Here is a 16,983-nt window from a genome sequence, read left to right as displayed (position 1 = left end):
TATTCACCCTTTTGTCTTTTATCATATTTTGCTGTGTTACAACGTGGAATTTAAATGTTTTTAATTGGGATTTTTCTCAATTGGTCAAAAGAAAATGTTTTTTTTCAATTATACACTAATCAGTTACACAAAACCATTTGATGGTTGCATAAGTATCAACTTCCCCCATATGTCAATATTTTTGTAGACCCGCCTTTGGCTGCAATTACAGCTGCAATTATTTTGCCATAAGTACATATCAGTTTTGGTATTTTGGCCAATTTTCTATGCAGATTTTCTTCTTGTTGCTCAGGTGATTTGGAAGACACTTGGCACATTATACTCAAATTGTTCCCCAATAGTTAGGATAGGGCATTCCACTTTTGTTCTCTAGCCACTCCAGTGCTACTTTGGCCCAGTGTTTGGGATCATTGTCCTGCTGAAAGATGAACATTCTCCCAAGATTTCTGTTTTCAGTTTTGAACAGGTTCCGTATTTCCCTGTATTTTGCACCATTAATTCTTCCTTCTGTTTTATCAAGAAGTTTTATTCGATTCCCCGTAGATAAAAAATATCCCCACATCATCACACTACCAACACCCTGCCATTATAAATGTTAAATTCCTTTTTATTCCATGTTTTAAAACAGGGATCCCCAACCTTTTGAACCCATGAGCAACATTCAGAAGTAAAAGGAGTTGGGGAGCAACACTAACATGAAAAATATTCCTGGGGTGTCAAATAAGGACTGTGATTGGCCATTTAGTAGCCCCTATGTGGATTGTCAACCTACATTAAGGCTCTGTTTGGCAGTGCACCTGGTTTTTAAGCAACCAAAACTTGTCTCCAAACCTGGAATTCAAAAATAAGCTCCTGCTTTGAGGCCACTGGGAGCAACATTCAAGGGGTTGGAGAGCAACATGTTGCTCACGAGCTACTGGTTGGGGATCACTGTTTTAAAACAACAACAAATGTGGAAAAGTCCAAGGGAGCTGAATTCTAATAAAAGTCACTGAACAGATGGTACAAGTTTCACACTTATATAATGCTAACAATCATTTTCAAGGGTCACTATAGTTTGTATGGCATTAATAAAAACATTGACAATATTATAGTTTTGTTTTCCCTAATTCCTGTCAAGGTGTTGCAGTTTCTGTGCATGCACAGGGCTGTTTCAGATGCTTTGAGTGCCTTGAGGGGTACCAATTTATTAGGCACCACATAGTGATTATAATCACTAACATTGGACCATGGGCCTAGTGGCCTGCAGTATAGTTGTGCTGACACATTATCTTCTTTACGTTCCCAATTATTTGCTATTGGAACAAGCACAGGCACAGTAAAATCATTATACTATGCATGCACATGGTCCCAGACCTCTGCAAGGGATGCAGTAAGTTAGAGAAGAAGGAGGTGCAGCACTGGTATGACCCCAAAACATTCTCCAATAGATTGTGCCTGAAAAGCTGGTGCTGGTTATGGAGTTGGGTTGTTGGTAATTAAAGTGCCGTCACTGCTGAAAATTGCATTGGCAAGTAGATGTATTCAGCCTGTAAAAGTAAGGAACTGATTTCTTTAGGCATTGCATTTTTAGGGTGATCGTGGCCTTTACAGAGATACACAATATTACTATATTAGTATAGTACACATATAACAGTTTATAATATTTTATATATATAAACTCTTTAGGTGTGTGGGTACTGTATGTGCGTATGTGTGATGAGTGTGTGAGAGTAAAGTGTCTGCATGACAAGCACCACAAACCAGTACCATGTCAGCAGTCATAGCCACACACCACTAAAGAAACATTTCATATACAAAGCAACATATTGGCCTGGGAAGAGCTACAGAGTGCAGATGACTTGTGCAGCTGTGGAGACGTTTATGAATTATGCATATTATCTTGCATTCTTTTGCCGAAACAAACATGGTGCATTAATATTTGCAAAACCTGGCATTTTGCTCCTAACAGGACACTGCTAAATGTATACAGTCTAAATGCTGGGGGCAGGCAGTGGAGTATAACCAGCACAACATAAATTGTGTGATAACTAATGGCGATTGCTTGCAAGTATTCAAGTATTTTGGTGCAGTCAGACGCTTGTGGACATAAGCTGCCACTGTTCCTTTAATGGACCGTATGGAAATGTGGAATATTGGGCCAGATTCAATTTGAAGAGAAAAGCGTATCTTCTAATTCAATCCTAGATTTTCCGATAGAGCTAGATGCACTTCAATGAGAAGAAAATATATTTTACTTGTTATCACATGATAACTCTATTGAACTCTATTGGGAAAACTGAAAGTTAATAAGGAGAAAAGTTTTTCTTCGTAAATTTCACCAATAACTTTTCACATGATAAACCATAAAAATTCCCTTTCTCATGGAATTGAATCTGGTCCATTCATGATACCTGTAGCCTTAGGGGATTTTGACAGGGCACTTTAAGAGAACATCAAGCAACCTGGACCTAACCTGATGTTGTGAAACTACAAAAATATGACAAATATAAGACAAATACACACAAAAGATGCTGTTAGCTCCCATGTATATAAGGTTCTGGTGCAGACTGCAGCAGCCAACAACTAAGAATTTTGTTTTGCTCTCCTCAGTGATACCGCACCCACCAAACAAGACAATTGTGTGCGACAGAGTTTCAAGTAAATGCATTGTGACCTTGCAAGACTCTCAAAATTCTTCCAACTTCCAAATAAGATATCGACCTGCTGATAGCACAAAGTGGCAATGGGTAATGTGTATTTCTTTCCACTGGTTCTGCGGTTCTTCCTTCTTAAAAATGTGTCCTCAAAATGCAAATAATACCATAATGTTTATGTTTCACTTTTGAGTAAATGTTTGTTGCTTCAGCAATAACTCTTTATACTAACTAATAAATGTACTAATTAAATGCAGGGATATGCAATTCATATCTTGGCAGGACTAAAAATATATTCTTTACAGTTGTTTGCATTAAAAATTAAAAAGAAGTAGATAAATACAAACTTTGCTAAGAAAGTCAGCGAGTCAAAACTTGGCACTAGGTCCCAAATGCATTTAAAAAATAGATGAAAAGCTACTTAAGGATTTGTGTATTTGTGCAGGACAATAAAAGTTGCTATGATTGTACAAAATTGGTATTTAGGTGGCTGTGTACCATATTGAAACATAAAGGTGACTTTCATTTGTCTGGACAGCGAGAATTTTTTTGCTTGATGGTGTTGTGGCCAAGTAAATAGATTTTAATGAATATGCATGTCTTATTGGTACAATGATCTTTTAAAGTCACTCTTCTTTGAGTGTGTTTATTGTAACACTATATTTCTGTTGGTGGAATTTCCCTTGTTCTCGTAGTATGTGCAACAATAAGGGAATCATTACACTACCGGGAATCTTTCAGAATAGATGTGTTTACGCTGTTATAACATACAGAAAAAATGCCACAACAGGAAAACAGTTGTGTACCTCTAAAATTACATCTGAGTATTTTAATGAATAATATTGTAACAGACATAATAATATTGCTTTTGAAAGGGTACCATCCTTCCGGGACATCCTGTTTTTTAAAACACTGATACTATTTTTTTATGTGCATTAGATTCCTTTTGTGGAGTTTTCTGCTCATTTTAATGATACATATTTTAATTCTCAGTTTGGATTTCTCCTTCTTTGCTTGAAGGGATTATAAACTTAAATACAGGTATGGGACCTGTTATCCAGAATGCTCAGGACCTGGGGTTTTCCGGATAACGGATCTTTCCATAATTTGGGTCTTCATGCCTTAAGTCTTCTAGAAATTCATTTAAACATTAAATAACCCCAATGGGCTGGTTTTGCTTCCAATAAGGATTAATATATCTTAGTTGGGATCAAGTACAAGCTACTGTTTTATTATTACAGAGAAAAAGGAAATCATTTTTAAAAATTTGGATTATTTGGATAAAATGGAGTCTATGGGAGACAGCCATTCCGTAATTCGGAGCTTTCTGGATATCGGGTTTCCGGATAAGGGATCCTATACCTGTATATCATTTTGTATGCAGCTTTCCAATTCACATTTAGTATTTATTTTTTTGATTATTACATTTATTTGCAAATATGGTTGCTATTGAAATCAGTATCAGTCTGTCCAGCTGTTTCATGCTCTGCTGGTCCTATCTACATATACCATAGAAATAATGTAGTGACAGTCATCTCTCCTCCAGCCAAGGCTCCATTTCTCACAATACCTTGAACACCTCTGTGATTCTCCTTCTTTACGGGTCTGCATATCTCAGATGATTCAAGGCATTGTGGGAATTTAAAATGAAATATTAAGGAAATTTACCTTTGTATTGAAGAGCCCAGAAGCACTGCCATGAGCCTACAGCTTAGGAAGCAGATGAATTATATATGTGAATATAGCAGGCACTGCAAGAGATCACCACAGACCAGGCTTGTAAAAAAAAATGAAGATTAATTTTGTAGGTTAATACGGCATGAACTATTTTGTGTTGTACCTAGCACTTATTCATAGACCAAATGGTTAAGGCCAAGTTTCTGCCATATTAACCTACAAAAGAAATCTTCATTGATTTTAGAAGCCTCAGACTAGGGGAGAGATCTGTTGGGTGCCTGCCATATTGTGGGATTGTGTCTATTAGCTTGCATGCACTCCTTGCACTTCTGTTTAGTTCCCCTCAGAGCTGCTGCCATCCCCCATCTCCCCAAATTAAGTACATAATTGACGCAGTTGACACTGACACAAGTTGCTATAGAAGCCCTGCAGCAACAGCCATCTCCAAACCAGGACCTAGCTACAGGGTACCCACTGTGGCCTGCCTCAAATTCCACAGAGCAGCTGCCCCAAAGTAACCAGCCACACACATCACTCTTGCACTAAACACTGGAAATGATGTCAACTGGATATTTTCAGCGCAATTGTGTCAGATTTGCTTAAAAGTGTAAGCGCAACTGCATCAATTCTGATATATTGGCCACAATTGCATTAGGCACAACCCCCTGGTAATGATGCTGGAGTTATGAGAAAATATTGCATTGTGGGTAAAAAAACTTTTTTATCCACAATTGCACCTTGCACACTGGGGTGAAGTAAATAAATGCGCCCTATAATCAAGCCAGATACTGCTGTGAACAGTTACATTTTCAAATTAAAGAAAATTGAAAAACAAATACTGGAAAATTGCTCATAAGCTTTCATTTTACAATTTTTTTTATTCTTTAAACAACCCAACAATTAAGAGCTCTAAACACAACAGTGCTGTAAAATGCAAGTTTTATATAAGATCCATGACTGCTCTGATTGAACAGCTACAAGAGCAACCAAAAACACGTCACTAGGCAATTGCATTTACTTCTATGTTCAATTAAATATAGACCGTTGTTGTTGGCCATAAACATGATGCCCCTCATAAGGGAAAATACAGTTGTCAAATGAAATACTTTACTCACACAGTTCCAGGAGGTACAAATAACATGTATACAGGATTTCACTCCTACTGTTATCCTAGTTATTTGATACTTTTGATACATAAATATAAATGAGACTTGTCTAATTGTGCTTCATTTACCAATTTTGACAGATTTGCTGCATGTATTGAGTACCACTGAGAACAAAGGAAAATAAATACTGATCTTCTGCCATATATTTTCTTCAACCCCAGAAACTGTATCCAGCATCTAATAACCAAAATATCTTCTGTCAACTGTTAGGTTGAAATTAAAAGAAAAAACACCTACACTCTGAAGGATCTGCAGCCATTCACAAGATATGAGTTTCAGGTCTCCTGTAAATTTCTGATAGATAAAGGGAAATGGAGCAATTGGAGCCAGCCAATCATAATACAAACTCCAGAAGGAGGTAAGTGTAAAAACTATACTTTATATATACGTTTCCTCGCAAAGGTATGCATACTCTTTTCATTTTACTGTGTAGCATATCACTAAAATGTTGTTCTCTGTGATATTTAAATTTCATTACACCCCTCAAAAATTTGGATCAATCACTGCTTTAAGTCTTTTAAAGGTAAGGGCACACGCTAAGATTCGGGAGATTTAGTCGCCCGGCGACAAATCACCTCTTCTTTGGGCGATTAATCTCCCCGAAGAGCCATCCCGCCGGCTAGAATCAAAATCACCAGCGGGATGGCGCTCGGATCGTAGTCGCACGAAGTTCCTCACAAGGAAACTTTCAGCGACTTCGGAAAATGAAGCGCTCAGAGTGCCATCCCGCTGGTGATTTAGATTCTAGCCAGTGGGAAGGCTTTTCGGGGACATGAGTCACCCAAAGAAGAGGTGATTTGTCATCAGACGTGTGGCCTTACCCCAAGGGTTGATATGTACCAGTTTTGTCGAAGGTTTAAAAGTGAGGATGGTCCATTTTACATGCAGATTTGCTCCAGGGATATTTTCAAATAGTAATCAGATTCTCTCTGAGATCAGGGCCATTGTAGGACTTTAATATTCTTGAGTTGCTCCACTGTTATTTTACATGTCAATAAGATGTGTGTGTATGATTTATTTACTTAAAATTGGTTAGGGTTGCTGCATTTCAGTGCTGGGTCCCTGGGTTTAGCACCAAAGAGGATAGAATCTGCATTAAACTTTCATGTTCTCCCACAATTCAAAGATTAAAGGGGGCATTTACTAAAACTTTAAATTATTTATAACTCCCACCAACAAATTTAACTTATTTATCAAAAAATCAGCTTTAGAAAGTCGGTGCTGGAAAAGTCTCGACAAAATGGTTCAACAATTCGAAACGTATGACTTTTTTTTAAGTCCAGACATTTTTTGATTATTGTATGAAAACCAGCGCAGATCACTATTTCAAGAAACATCTTCAGATTGTAAAAGGGACATCTACCATTGTCTTCTACATGACCTTGACAGGTTTTAGCTGGAGTATTTTTGGATTTGGATTTTTAGCAGGTTTGGGGTATAATAAATCAATAAAAATTCGATTTTTTTTTCCAACTAAAAACTAGAGTTTTCCTCTTTAAAAACTCGACCAGAAAAAATCGAGGCTTCATAAATAAGCCCCTAAATGTACTGGCAAGACTCACTTTTTGATCAAGTGCATTGTGTTGCTCAAAACATTAGTATTCCTTCTCTCTAGTGAAAATGAGTATAATGTGCCCTAATTTATTTAGAAAATTTGCTGATACTACCTGTTTGGTTTTTAATGTCTCCTCTTTTTGCTAAGTATATATTTGTTTGACATCATCAGTTTCATTTTGATGTATTGAGGGATGGACCTGAAAAAAGTGAGAAGTGGTGCAGTCTTTCATTTTCATTAAATTGCACATGATCTGGTGTTCTCACGCACTTTTCCTTAATACAAAAGTTGTTCAACCAAATCATTCCGGTTTGTGGGAAGTACAGGTCCCTGCACACTTAGCCAATACGTTCCTTTTTCTCAGTTGGTGTCTTGCCAAGCTGAAAAACAGCAATCTCTGAGATGCTCTGCTTTCAAGATCTCATTATATGTACATCCAACAGGAGTCTTATATTGATAACTGAAAACAGGTGTTGGGCACATTGTAAGTGCAGAAAAGATACTGAATCTGTGCCACATGAATTTGGATGTATTGTAATATTTTGTATCTTCCTACAATGCAGCCCCCCCCCCCAAGGTATCACCCCTGTTGGACAGAGTTGTTCAAGGTGTATTCAAACATAGGTGGCAAAACAATCAGAATTTTTCCCAGCTGATACTAGCCTAATGCATTGTCCTCACCTAAGTGAATACATAATTGAGGAGGAAAGCCCAAGGGATGATATTGGGACCTTTTGGTGTACGTGGTGTATCGCCAGTATTTAGAAGCAAAATACCAGAAAAATGCTACATGCCCACATGACTTTCTGTAGTAACAATGTGCAAACCTGCAAGCTTCACTGAGACAAGGACAGATGTGAAAGATCTGTAATCACTGTAAAGTGCTGTAGAATATATTGATACTATATAATAAAGATAAATAGTAATTTTGGAACTTAAATTTGAGAAATAAAATGTAACGAGAGAGTACATAATCAATCATAATAGAAATGAATGTGCTTGTAATTGCAACACACATTCAGAGAAAGTCATAATGCCGAATATGAATAAATGGTGTTGCATGTAGTGATTACTATTATGATTATTACATATTCAGAGTGCAATAACCCAACTCTGTAAGGAATTCGTCTTGTTTTGTGTTTTTGGTACATTTGAGGATTATTATGGGAAAGTTTATAAAGTTCTCTACCTTGAGGAAATCATTGCTGCCTGCTATTTCCTAGTCATACTTACACATTCTTCAGCATCTTAGTTTCAGAAATATATATATATATATATATATATATATATATATATATATAGTATTGGTGGATCTAACTAACTCTTTGCAAGGTTCTAAATATCATACGTTAAGTAGATTTTTGAATATACTGTTAAACCATATGATTGCATTTACCGGTGTCCTGGGTGCAGTAGTAGCAAGTGGCAGAAAATGGCTTTATTAACCATTGTGTCTGGGGCAATGCAGACTGCACTGTACACTCTGTGCTAAATTTAAATAGCAACACTGACAGATGCAGGGGGATCTTGTACTTGTGCCTATTTTATGAGACTAAAAATCCTGTAAATTGTAAAGTTTTGAGTTGATTTCTGAAAAAGTAAAATTTTTAGACCTGAGATGTTCTGCTTTTGCATAATTGGGTATTACCTACCTTGAATTCTTTGGAATGGCTATAAATATATAAGGTGGACTGTAATTAAAAATCACAAGTATGTTTAAAATGACCTTTTTGCAAATGTTTAGCATTGCTTGCAATATAAAATAATTCCTGGCGAATATTACATCGCTAAGCAAAGGTTAGCGTTAACACCTGTTCTGGAGTTTTGTTAAATATTTAGTCGCAACATACGATTTATAATTGCAACATTTTATTATATATACTGCGAATGTTCGCAAAAACCATTTGGTTGCAAGGAAGTCGTTGAGGTCTGTAATCATCGGTCAAATAGGATGCAAACATGGTTGTTAACATTCACAATGGCCTTTGCAAATGTTTTTGCGCTAAGGGAACATATTACATTCCCCCAATACTGTTTCATGGGGGTTACTTTACTGTTGGGGGCATTTTTGACACATAACACAGACAGTGTGATTTTTTTTTGCAGTGAATTTTGAATACTTTGTAAAAGTCACTAACTTCAGCAGAAATTCATAGTGGACTAGGATGGCATATTTACCTACTAATGACCTACATAGTGTACCTACTAACACCTCTTTTAGTAATTTCAGTTAGGACTTACTATTTGTCCTTCCTTTTCTTTTAAATCAGTGCCAAGTGGAATGCTGGATGTGTGGTACCACTGGAGGGAAATTGATAGCAACACACGGAATATTATTCTTTTCTGGAAGGTAAGATTTCCTCGCCAGTTACATATGCAGCTACATCTGTATCTTTATTTGTTCACGGCTATCAGAAATCATGAGCCACTTAAGAAGATGTTGTATTCATAACCCTTGACCAAACCTCTTATTATTTACTGAATAACAAATTCTACACGTAATCTTCTCTTCTGGGATATTTTGAGATTACAAGCTTCATTTGATTAACCAGAACAGCCTTAAAGTGGACCTGTCACCTACACATAAAAAACTGCATAATGAAAGTCCTTTCCAAATTAAATATGGAACCCCAAAATTTTTTTTCATTAAAACATCCGTACCTGTTATAAAGGTGTTTAAATATCTAAACTGTCAATCAAATATTACCTGCCCCGCCTCTATGCCCGTGGCATAGAGGAGGGGCAGTCAATTACTTTCACTTTCCATTCAGCACTTCCTACATGTCACTGCTCTCCTCACATTCCTGCTTCCCTCCTCAGGCTCTGTAATTGTGTAGGGCACTACACATGGACATTAGGTCCCTCATTCTGGTTCATACACAAGATTTTGGGGCGATACACAATTTCCCTTAATAACCGTGTCCACAACATGGCAGCTGCCTGCTTGCTGTGATTGTATAATTCCAAGACAGAAGGAAACAAAATTTAAATAATAAATACAGTGTAAGTAAAGTTTATTTTGCTCAACTAACATGGTAGAAAAGAATTTAAGATTATTTCTTAGGGTGACAGGTCCCCTTTAAGTAAATCTGCCTGCAGCAATTCGAAACACCAAGCACTTACTCACCAAGGCACAGTGTACAAAGTTTTATTTTCTGGCACAAGCCGCCATGGTGTTTTTGTTCACAATGGAGCTTTTTTCCTAATACAAAAAAAAAACAACTGAACTGAAAAAAGTATTAGAAGTTGAAAGCACGGGTGATTAAATACATATGCAAAACCAAATATTTCAGGGGGTTTTTTCTACGATAAAACAGTGTCAAAGTAAAAACTAATTTTAACCAGTGTCACTGCTTTGAAATATAAATATCAGAACAATATTTTAGAGTCGGATTTGTTATTGAGGAGGATGAGTGGCTAAAGGCTGGAATGTGCCAAATGAGATATGCCAGTAAACTTTTACAGTATTTACTACACCAGTGCTACCACGTCTCCTGTTATATATTTTTAATTCCCAGTAAGCATTACACATGTTCTGTAGTGCTATTAATTCTTTATAGAAGACTTAGCAATACAACCAGACAAATATAACTTGTATTATAATAACAGAAATAGTTCACGCTAGTCCACTGGTGTAGGCCTATGGAAATGCCAAATGATAGCAGAAGAAGAATTTTCTTATAAATGAAAATCAGGGTGCTCATGTGAAGGTGCCACTATACCAGCTAAATGTTGATGGTGGGGTCCTATAAGTCACACAGCCAAAAAGCCACTTGGGGAGTTTTGTTGAACTGACAAACAACTGTTAATGACACAGGACAGATTTCCAGTATCTGGGCAAACACTAATAACTGGCATCAACTGTTTTTCTTTTATTGCCTTTATGATGGTCACTGTAACAGGATATCATGTACAAATCAGTTGTTACTCATTGTCTTAGATATGTATTACACTTTGATATTGTGTGGCACTGGTGACTCAGGTTTTCTGGAAATGGTTTCTTCCTACATTTCTATGAACAGAGTTGATTTTGTTATCCACACTCGCTTTCCTTTTGCTGGTAAATGAAATGGCTGAGATATAAATTAAAAAAGGTTTGAATTTGCCTAAAAGCAAAATGCAGTACAGTGCTTCTGTAAAGCCTTAGAGAGAATAAAATGCTATTGCATCATACAATCAGAGGGTCAAAATATACACTGACATGGATAAAAATATATAGATATCATACAGAGCTATACTTTATGTTGCACCCTTTTAAGTCAAGGTAAAAAATGGGGGACATGTTCCAAACTTTGTACCATGTCTAGTGACCAATTTGAGGTTAGCAGTAAATACAGTCTGCTGATTGATATAGGTTTCTATAGAACTGGTGCAGACATTGCATTTGCTATAAAATTAACCTCACAGTATTTAGAGATCACAGTGGTTAAAAGGATGTTGTCACAGGGAACTAAGTTTTACTCATAACTCAGAATTCCTCAAGCAGAATCCTGTCCTGAAATCAGTTTTTTCAGAGGAGACAATATCTTTCTTTTAATTTTTTAAACTTAAAGGTGTTGTTCATCTTCCAACACCTTTTCAGTTCAGTTGGTTTCAGTTTTTTTCAATTGCTTTCTATTTTCTGTATGTTTTTCTAAAGCAGCTCTGGGAAGGGGGGGGTCACAAACTCACTATAAACTGTTCTAAATTGATACATTAGTTGATACATTTCTTATCTTTGTCCCTGCTGAACAGAATCCCTGAGTTTCATTACAGGCAGCTGTTAGAATTGATACAATAGTTGCTAATATTCCACAGATGCTGCTGATAAATGCATCAACTAATATAGCGAATTACAACAGTTCAGAATCTGCACCATAAAAATAATTACAGTATCCCTTTAAGGTTTGCTCATTCTGGAAATATCAGGGTTTCCTGACTCACTGGCATTGGCAAGTCAATTCATGCTTCTGCTTAGAAACCACATGAACTAAGGTTAGATGCAAGAGAAAACTTAAAACACAGGCCACGGTCAGTGAGATCATGGAGCGTCACATACACCTTTTTATTTTACTTTAATTACAGAGCCTGTGGATTTTAATACAGCCCTTGTATGTCTTTCTACCAAAAATGAGAATACTGTTTAGAATAGATTCAAGTACTGAGTATCTTAAGGTTGGATAAATTAAGATTGTTTACACTGGACAAGAAATGTCAAAAAGACCAATACAATAAATTCTATACAAAACAACAATTCTACCTGCTGTTTAGTTGAATAAAAAGATGAGTATATGAGAATATATTTATAGCTTTACTGAGCATTTGTTTTTAGATAAGGTCAGTAACCCTTATTCAGACGTTGGAAAGAATCAGAAGAAGAAGGCAAAAACTATGAAAAAAAATGAAGACCAATTGAAAAGTTGCTTAGCATTAGCTATTCTATACCGTACTAAAAGTTATCTTAAATGTGGTTCATCCCTGTAACAATACATGATTATATGTGTGTGTGTGTGTGTGTGTGTGACTTATCTCTTTTGAAGCTTACCCTATCTTTCAGCCCATGAGCAGAATTGAAGCAAGAGGCCTGATACAGCACTATGAAGTGTTATTTTACCGAGGGAGTGACAGAAGCCCTGTGCACAATTCTACCACCAGGGACACTTGGCTCAGCAGAGACATTGAGAGGACCAGATATGTCATAGTGGTGTCAGCTCATAACTCAAAAGGAAACTCCCCTCCCACACACATCAATGTAACCACTGAAGACATTTCAGGTAAATGCTATTCTCGGTTTTATTGTCATACGTCAATTAATTCATATTCAGTCCAGTTTCTTGGATCATTGACATCTTTATTGCAGCCATTGCTTTTAATTATCTTATGCTATGCACTTGAAAGGAGAACCTAAGGGCTTGTGGAAAGTTTTGCAGTCTGCCAATAAATAACATTTTTAATTAATCTCTATCACAAAATTATCATCATATTCATCATTATTTATTTATATAGTGCCAGCAAGTTACGCACTACTTTACATTAATATATAAGTGTTATGACTCAGGTGTGCTGTGACATAGCCTGTAGCCCATATGAGTAGGCACTAGTTATACATTTACATATTTCTATATAATACACAAAAGCCATGAATATCTTGTAAATTATATCCTTATAAACGGTGAGTTCTGATGTCATCAGTTATAATTGGTGAGTTCTGATGTCATTTCTGTCACATGACTCACTGAAATTTGTGTATTATAATAAATAAAGTACCCCCAGTTGTAAAATATGAGGATATTAGAAGTTACCTCGGAGTTCCATGACCTGTATAAAAACACTCGGCCTTCGGCCTCGTGTTTTTATATGGTCATGAAACTCCTCGGTAACTTATAATATCCTTATATTTTACAAGAGGGGGTACTTTATTCACTATATAATACACAAAAGCCATGAATATCCTGTAAATTATATCCTTATAAACGGTGAGTTCTGATGTCATCAGTTATAATCGGTGAGTTCTGATGTCATTTCTGTCACATGACTCACTGAAACTTGTGTATTATAATAAATAAAGTACCCCCAGTTGCAAAATATGAGGATATTAGAAGTTACCTCGGAGTTCCATGACCTGTATAAAAACACTCGGCCTTCGGCCTCGTGTTTTTATATGGTCATGAAACTCCTCGGTAACTTATAATATCCTTATATTTTACAAGAGGGGGTACTTTATTCACTATATATTTAATTTCCAAACCTCCCACCCGACTATTGCACTTTTCCAAGATATTTTCATTGCAATTTTATCTGCATCCAGTATCGCTTTTATAAGAAAATATATATACATATCAGTAGTTAATTTATCAACTTAAAAAATCAATGGAAGCCAAAACTGAAACAGAAACTTGTCATTTAAACCATCTTTTTGGCATTTTGCAAACCATAGGACATGATTCCAGTCCCAGGAATTGTACAATCATTTAATAATACATAGCTGGGTATTATGGACGAAGAGACATTTTGTGCATTAAGCTACTAAAAAAAAAAAGTCTTCCCCTTTAAACAAAACAGGGATTGTTTGTCCATATATTGCAATATATTTAAACTGGCCAACTACGTCAAAGTCATCCCATATCTGGCCAGTCCTACACTCAAATTGCATCTGATTCATTAAGAATTCTATTGCTTCATTATACATTTTACACAGGGACAAAGTTTTACCTGCAACTTAATTTCTGCTTTCAAGGTTAAATCTCCCAAAATATATAAAAAACAAGGGAAAATCATGCTCACCACTAATTTTTAAACCATTAAGTGGGGGTGAAATGAGACTGTGGCCACAAAATTGACATAGACAAATACAAGAGGTCCTCTGCACTCAACCCATTATCAATAATTAAGGACATTGAGGGATTTTTTTTGTCCATATATTGCAATATATTTTTTCCAATTAAGGTGTACCTTCTCCTGTTAATGTGGTGGCTAAATCAAGTGGCAATGAAAATATGATTGTTTCCTGGGAAATACCACAAGACAATGAAACCTTAGATGTGGATTACATAGTGGAATGGAAAGAGCAGAAGGAAAAAAAAACAAGTTACACATATTGGGTAAAAGTTTCCAAGATGAGTCCATCTGTAACCATATCAGGTCAGTTATTCACAATTCTGTTTTCCTAAAAGGAGTTGTTCACCTAACTTTTAGTATGCTATAGCAGATTCTTAGCAACTTTTCAATAAGTCTTAATTTTTTTTTATTTCTTATATTTTGCCTTCTTCTTCTTCTGACTCTTTTCTGCTTTCAAATGCAGGTCACTAATCCCAGGAGCTAAAAAATTATTAGTCTGCGAAGCTATTGTAGTGTTAATATAATATTCAGAGCAAGCTCACCAAATTTCGTTGTTGGCTTCTTCCACAGGTATTCTGTGTATAATACCCAATAGTTCAATGCATTCAGTAGTTTGTGGAACAAATCCAGGGCAGCAACTTGTCTGCAAAGTTCTTTATTGGGAAGCTGAGTTACACAACATGTTTCGGGCACTTGATAAAGGGCGTAGGCCCGAAACATGTTGTGTAACTCAGCTTCCCAATAAAGAACTTTGCAGACAAGTTGCTGCCCTGGATTTGTTCCACAAACTACTGAATGCATTGAACTATTGTAGTGTTACTGCTACTTTGTATTACCTATATATTACTCAGTCCCTCTACTATGCAACTGTCTGGTGGCTAGGGTAATTCGGACCCTAGCAACCAGATAGCTGCTGAAACTACAAACTGAAAAGCTGATAAACAGAAAATAACAAGTGAAGATCAACAGCAAATTGTATTAGAACAACTTATAATATTTACAGTTAATTTTAAGGTGAACAAACCCTTTAAAAGACAAGGAAAGTAATGTTTTGGATACTTCTTTTTGGGAATTGTATTAGAATATCAATCTTTATATTATTTTAACAGTTAATTTTAAGGTTAACAATCCCTGTTAAGGACAAGGAAAGTAATGTATTTGGGATACTATTATGTACAGCACCGCCTGGTGGCTCAAGTTGCAAGATTGTACCCTTTAAAATAACAGCCCTTCTTTGTAGTAGAAAGGAATGATACTGTTAGCTTTAATCTACATCATGTAAAACTGAATATTGAATTACCAACTCTCTAGTGACACCTTATGTAGTATTGATCTAGTGCATCTTTTTAGTAGCGTAGAAACTCAGTACAGTATTGCATTTTCTTCATGCTACTGCTACTTAACAAATCATAACATGGAGATAATAAAATAAAGCCTTTTTATATAATAGGACCCATGTGCAGGTCCCCATCCATATGACCCATGCTCCTGAAATGGGGTTTAATATCATGTAACCAATGGCACAATGCAAAGCTGCACAGCGAGATTGGGGCCACCATGCTGAAGGCCAGGGTCAGGTCAGCTTTCATTGTATTTGCTATTGGTAGGCATAGATTCCTACTTACTTTGTAAAACTGTTTAAGAACCTTGTATATCTCTTTTTCCATTTTTACACAAAATCCACAGCTTTTTATTCAAATCCACTTCAAATTTATAAATATGCTGATTATTCGAAAAAGCTTATCTCTGAACTATACAAAACTGTAGTGGTAACGCTGGGGAACCTGCTTAAGAAGGCTAGATCCAAATGGGTAGTGGACATTCCCTCCTTAACTGAAGATATTTGGGAGGATGTGAAGGAGAACCTGTATACTTCACTAATTTCTACTAGAGATATAATGGTGCAGTTGAAAATTATTCATAGGACATACATTACTCCGTTGCGCCTCAAGGCTATGGGCCGGAACACCAATGCAAACTGCCCCAAGTGCCAAGCCCCAGATGCAGGCTTATTCCACAAGTTGTGGAAATGTCCAGTAATACATCAGAACTGGACTGAATTAATTAGGTATATGACAACTCAGGTTCTCTTGCCCGGTGCAGTAACCCGATAAATTTGTCTTTCGGCTTACTAGACGATTAAGCGCCTCTTAATAAAACCAGAACATTACTCAGAACTCTTCTCTTTTATGGGGAAAAACTAATAGCTATTGGGTGGATGAGTCCTCCTGAACGACAGGCATGGATAAAAATGGTCAACATTAAACTCCCTATGATAAAACTGACGTATATGGCTCGGCAATGCCCACAAAAATTTGATGTGATGTGGAGCTCATGGTTGGAGGCCTGTCCGGAGGCTGAACCAAATGTGTAGAGATGAGTACCAGAATATGCTTAAGAACTAAGGTAATAGGCGCCCCCGGGCATCGGGGAATTTGTATTGTTAACTGTAGGTGTAGACGTACATGGATACATTGATAATGTGATATACCATGCTGTATGTAATGCAATGACTAGGTGTTGTATTGTTTGTTGTTGTGTTTGAAAAAAGAAAATATGCTGATTATTACATGGTGAAAAAAAGTGCCTCCAGAAACTGTGTTTCTACCACACTGACTTTTATTTAAAAGAA

The 16,983-nt window shown here is 36.4% G+C and overlaps 1 protein-coding gene across 2 annotated transcripts in view; it reads left to right on the top strand.

Annotated features, from left to right (window-relative positions):
- LOC108714211 (interleukin-12 receptor subunit beta-2-like) overlaps positions 1-16,983 on the top strand; it is a 53,166-nt gene that overhangs the window by 10,875 nt on the left and 25,308 nt on the right. The window contains exons 6-10 of one of the 2 annotated variants that reach the window (XM_018258210.2): positions 2,593-2,729; positions 5,690-5,837; positions 9,305-9,384; positions 12,571-12,787; positions 14,460-14,654. In XM_018258210.2, coding sequence (XP_018113699.2) covers positions 2,593-2,729; positions 5,690-5,837; positions 9,305-9,384; positions 12,571-12,787; positions 14,460-14,654 — 777 coding nt within the window. The remainder of the gene's footprint in view (positions 1-2,592; positions 2,730-5,689; positions 5,838-9,304; positions 9,385-12,570; positions 12,788-14,459; positions 14,655-16,983) is intronic. The other variant, XM_041590363.1, reaches the window with a different exon arrangement.

This window comes from Xenopus laevis, chromosome 4L (assembly GCF_017654675.1).
Source record: "Xenopus laevis strain J_2021 chromosome 4L, Xenopus_laevis_v10.1, whole genome shotgun sequence".
Taxonomy (NCBI): Eukaryota; Metazoa; Chordata; class Amphibia; order Anura; family Pipidae; genus Xenopus; species Xenopus laevis.
This window is presented reverse-complemented; position numbering and strand designations above follow the sequence as displayed.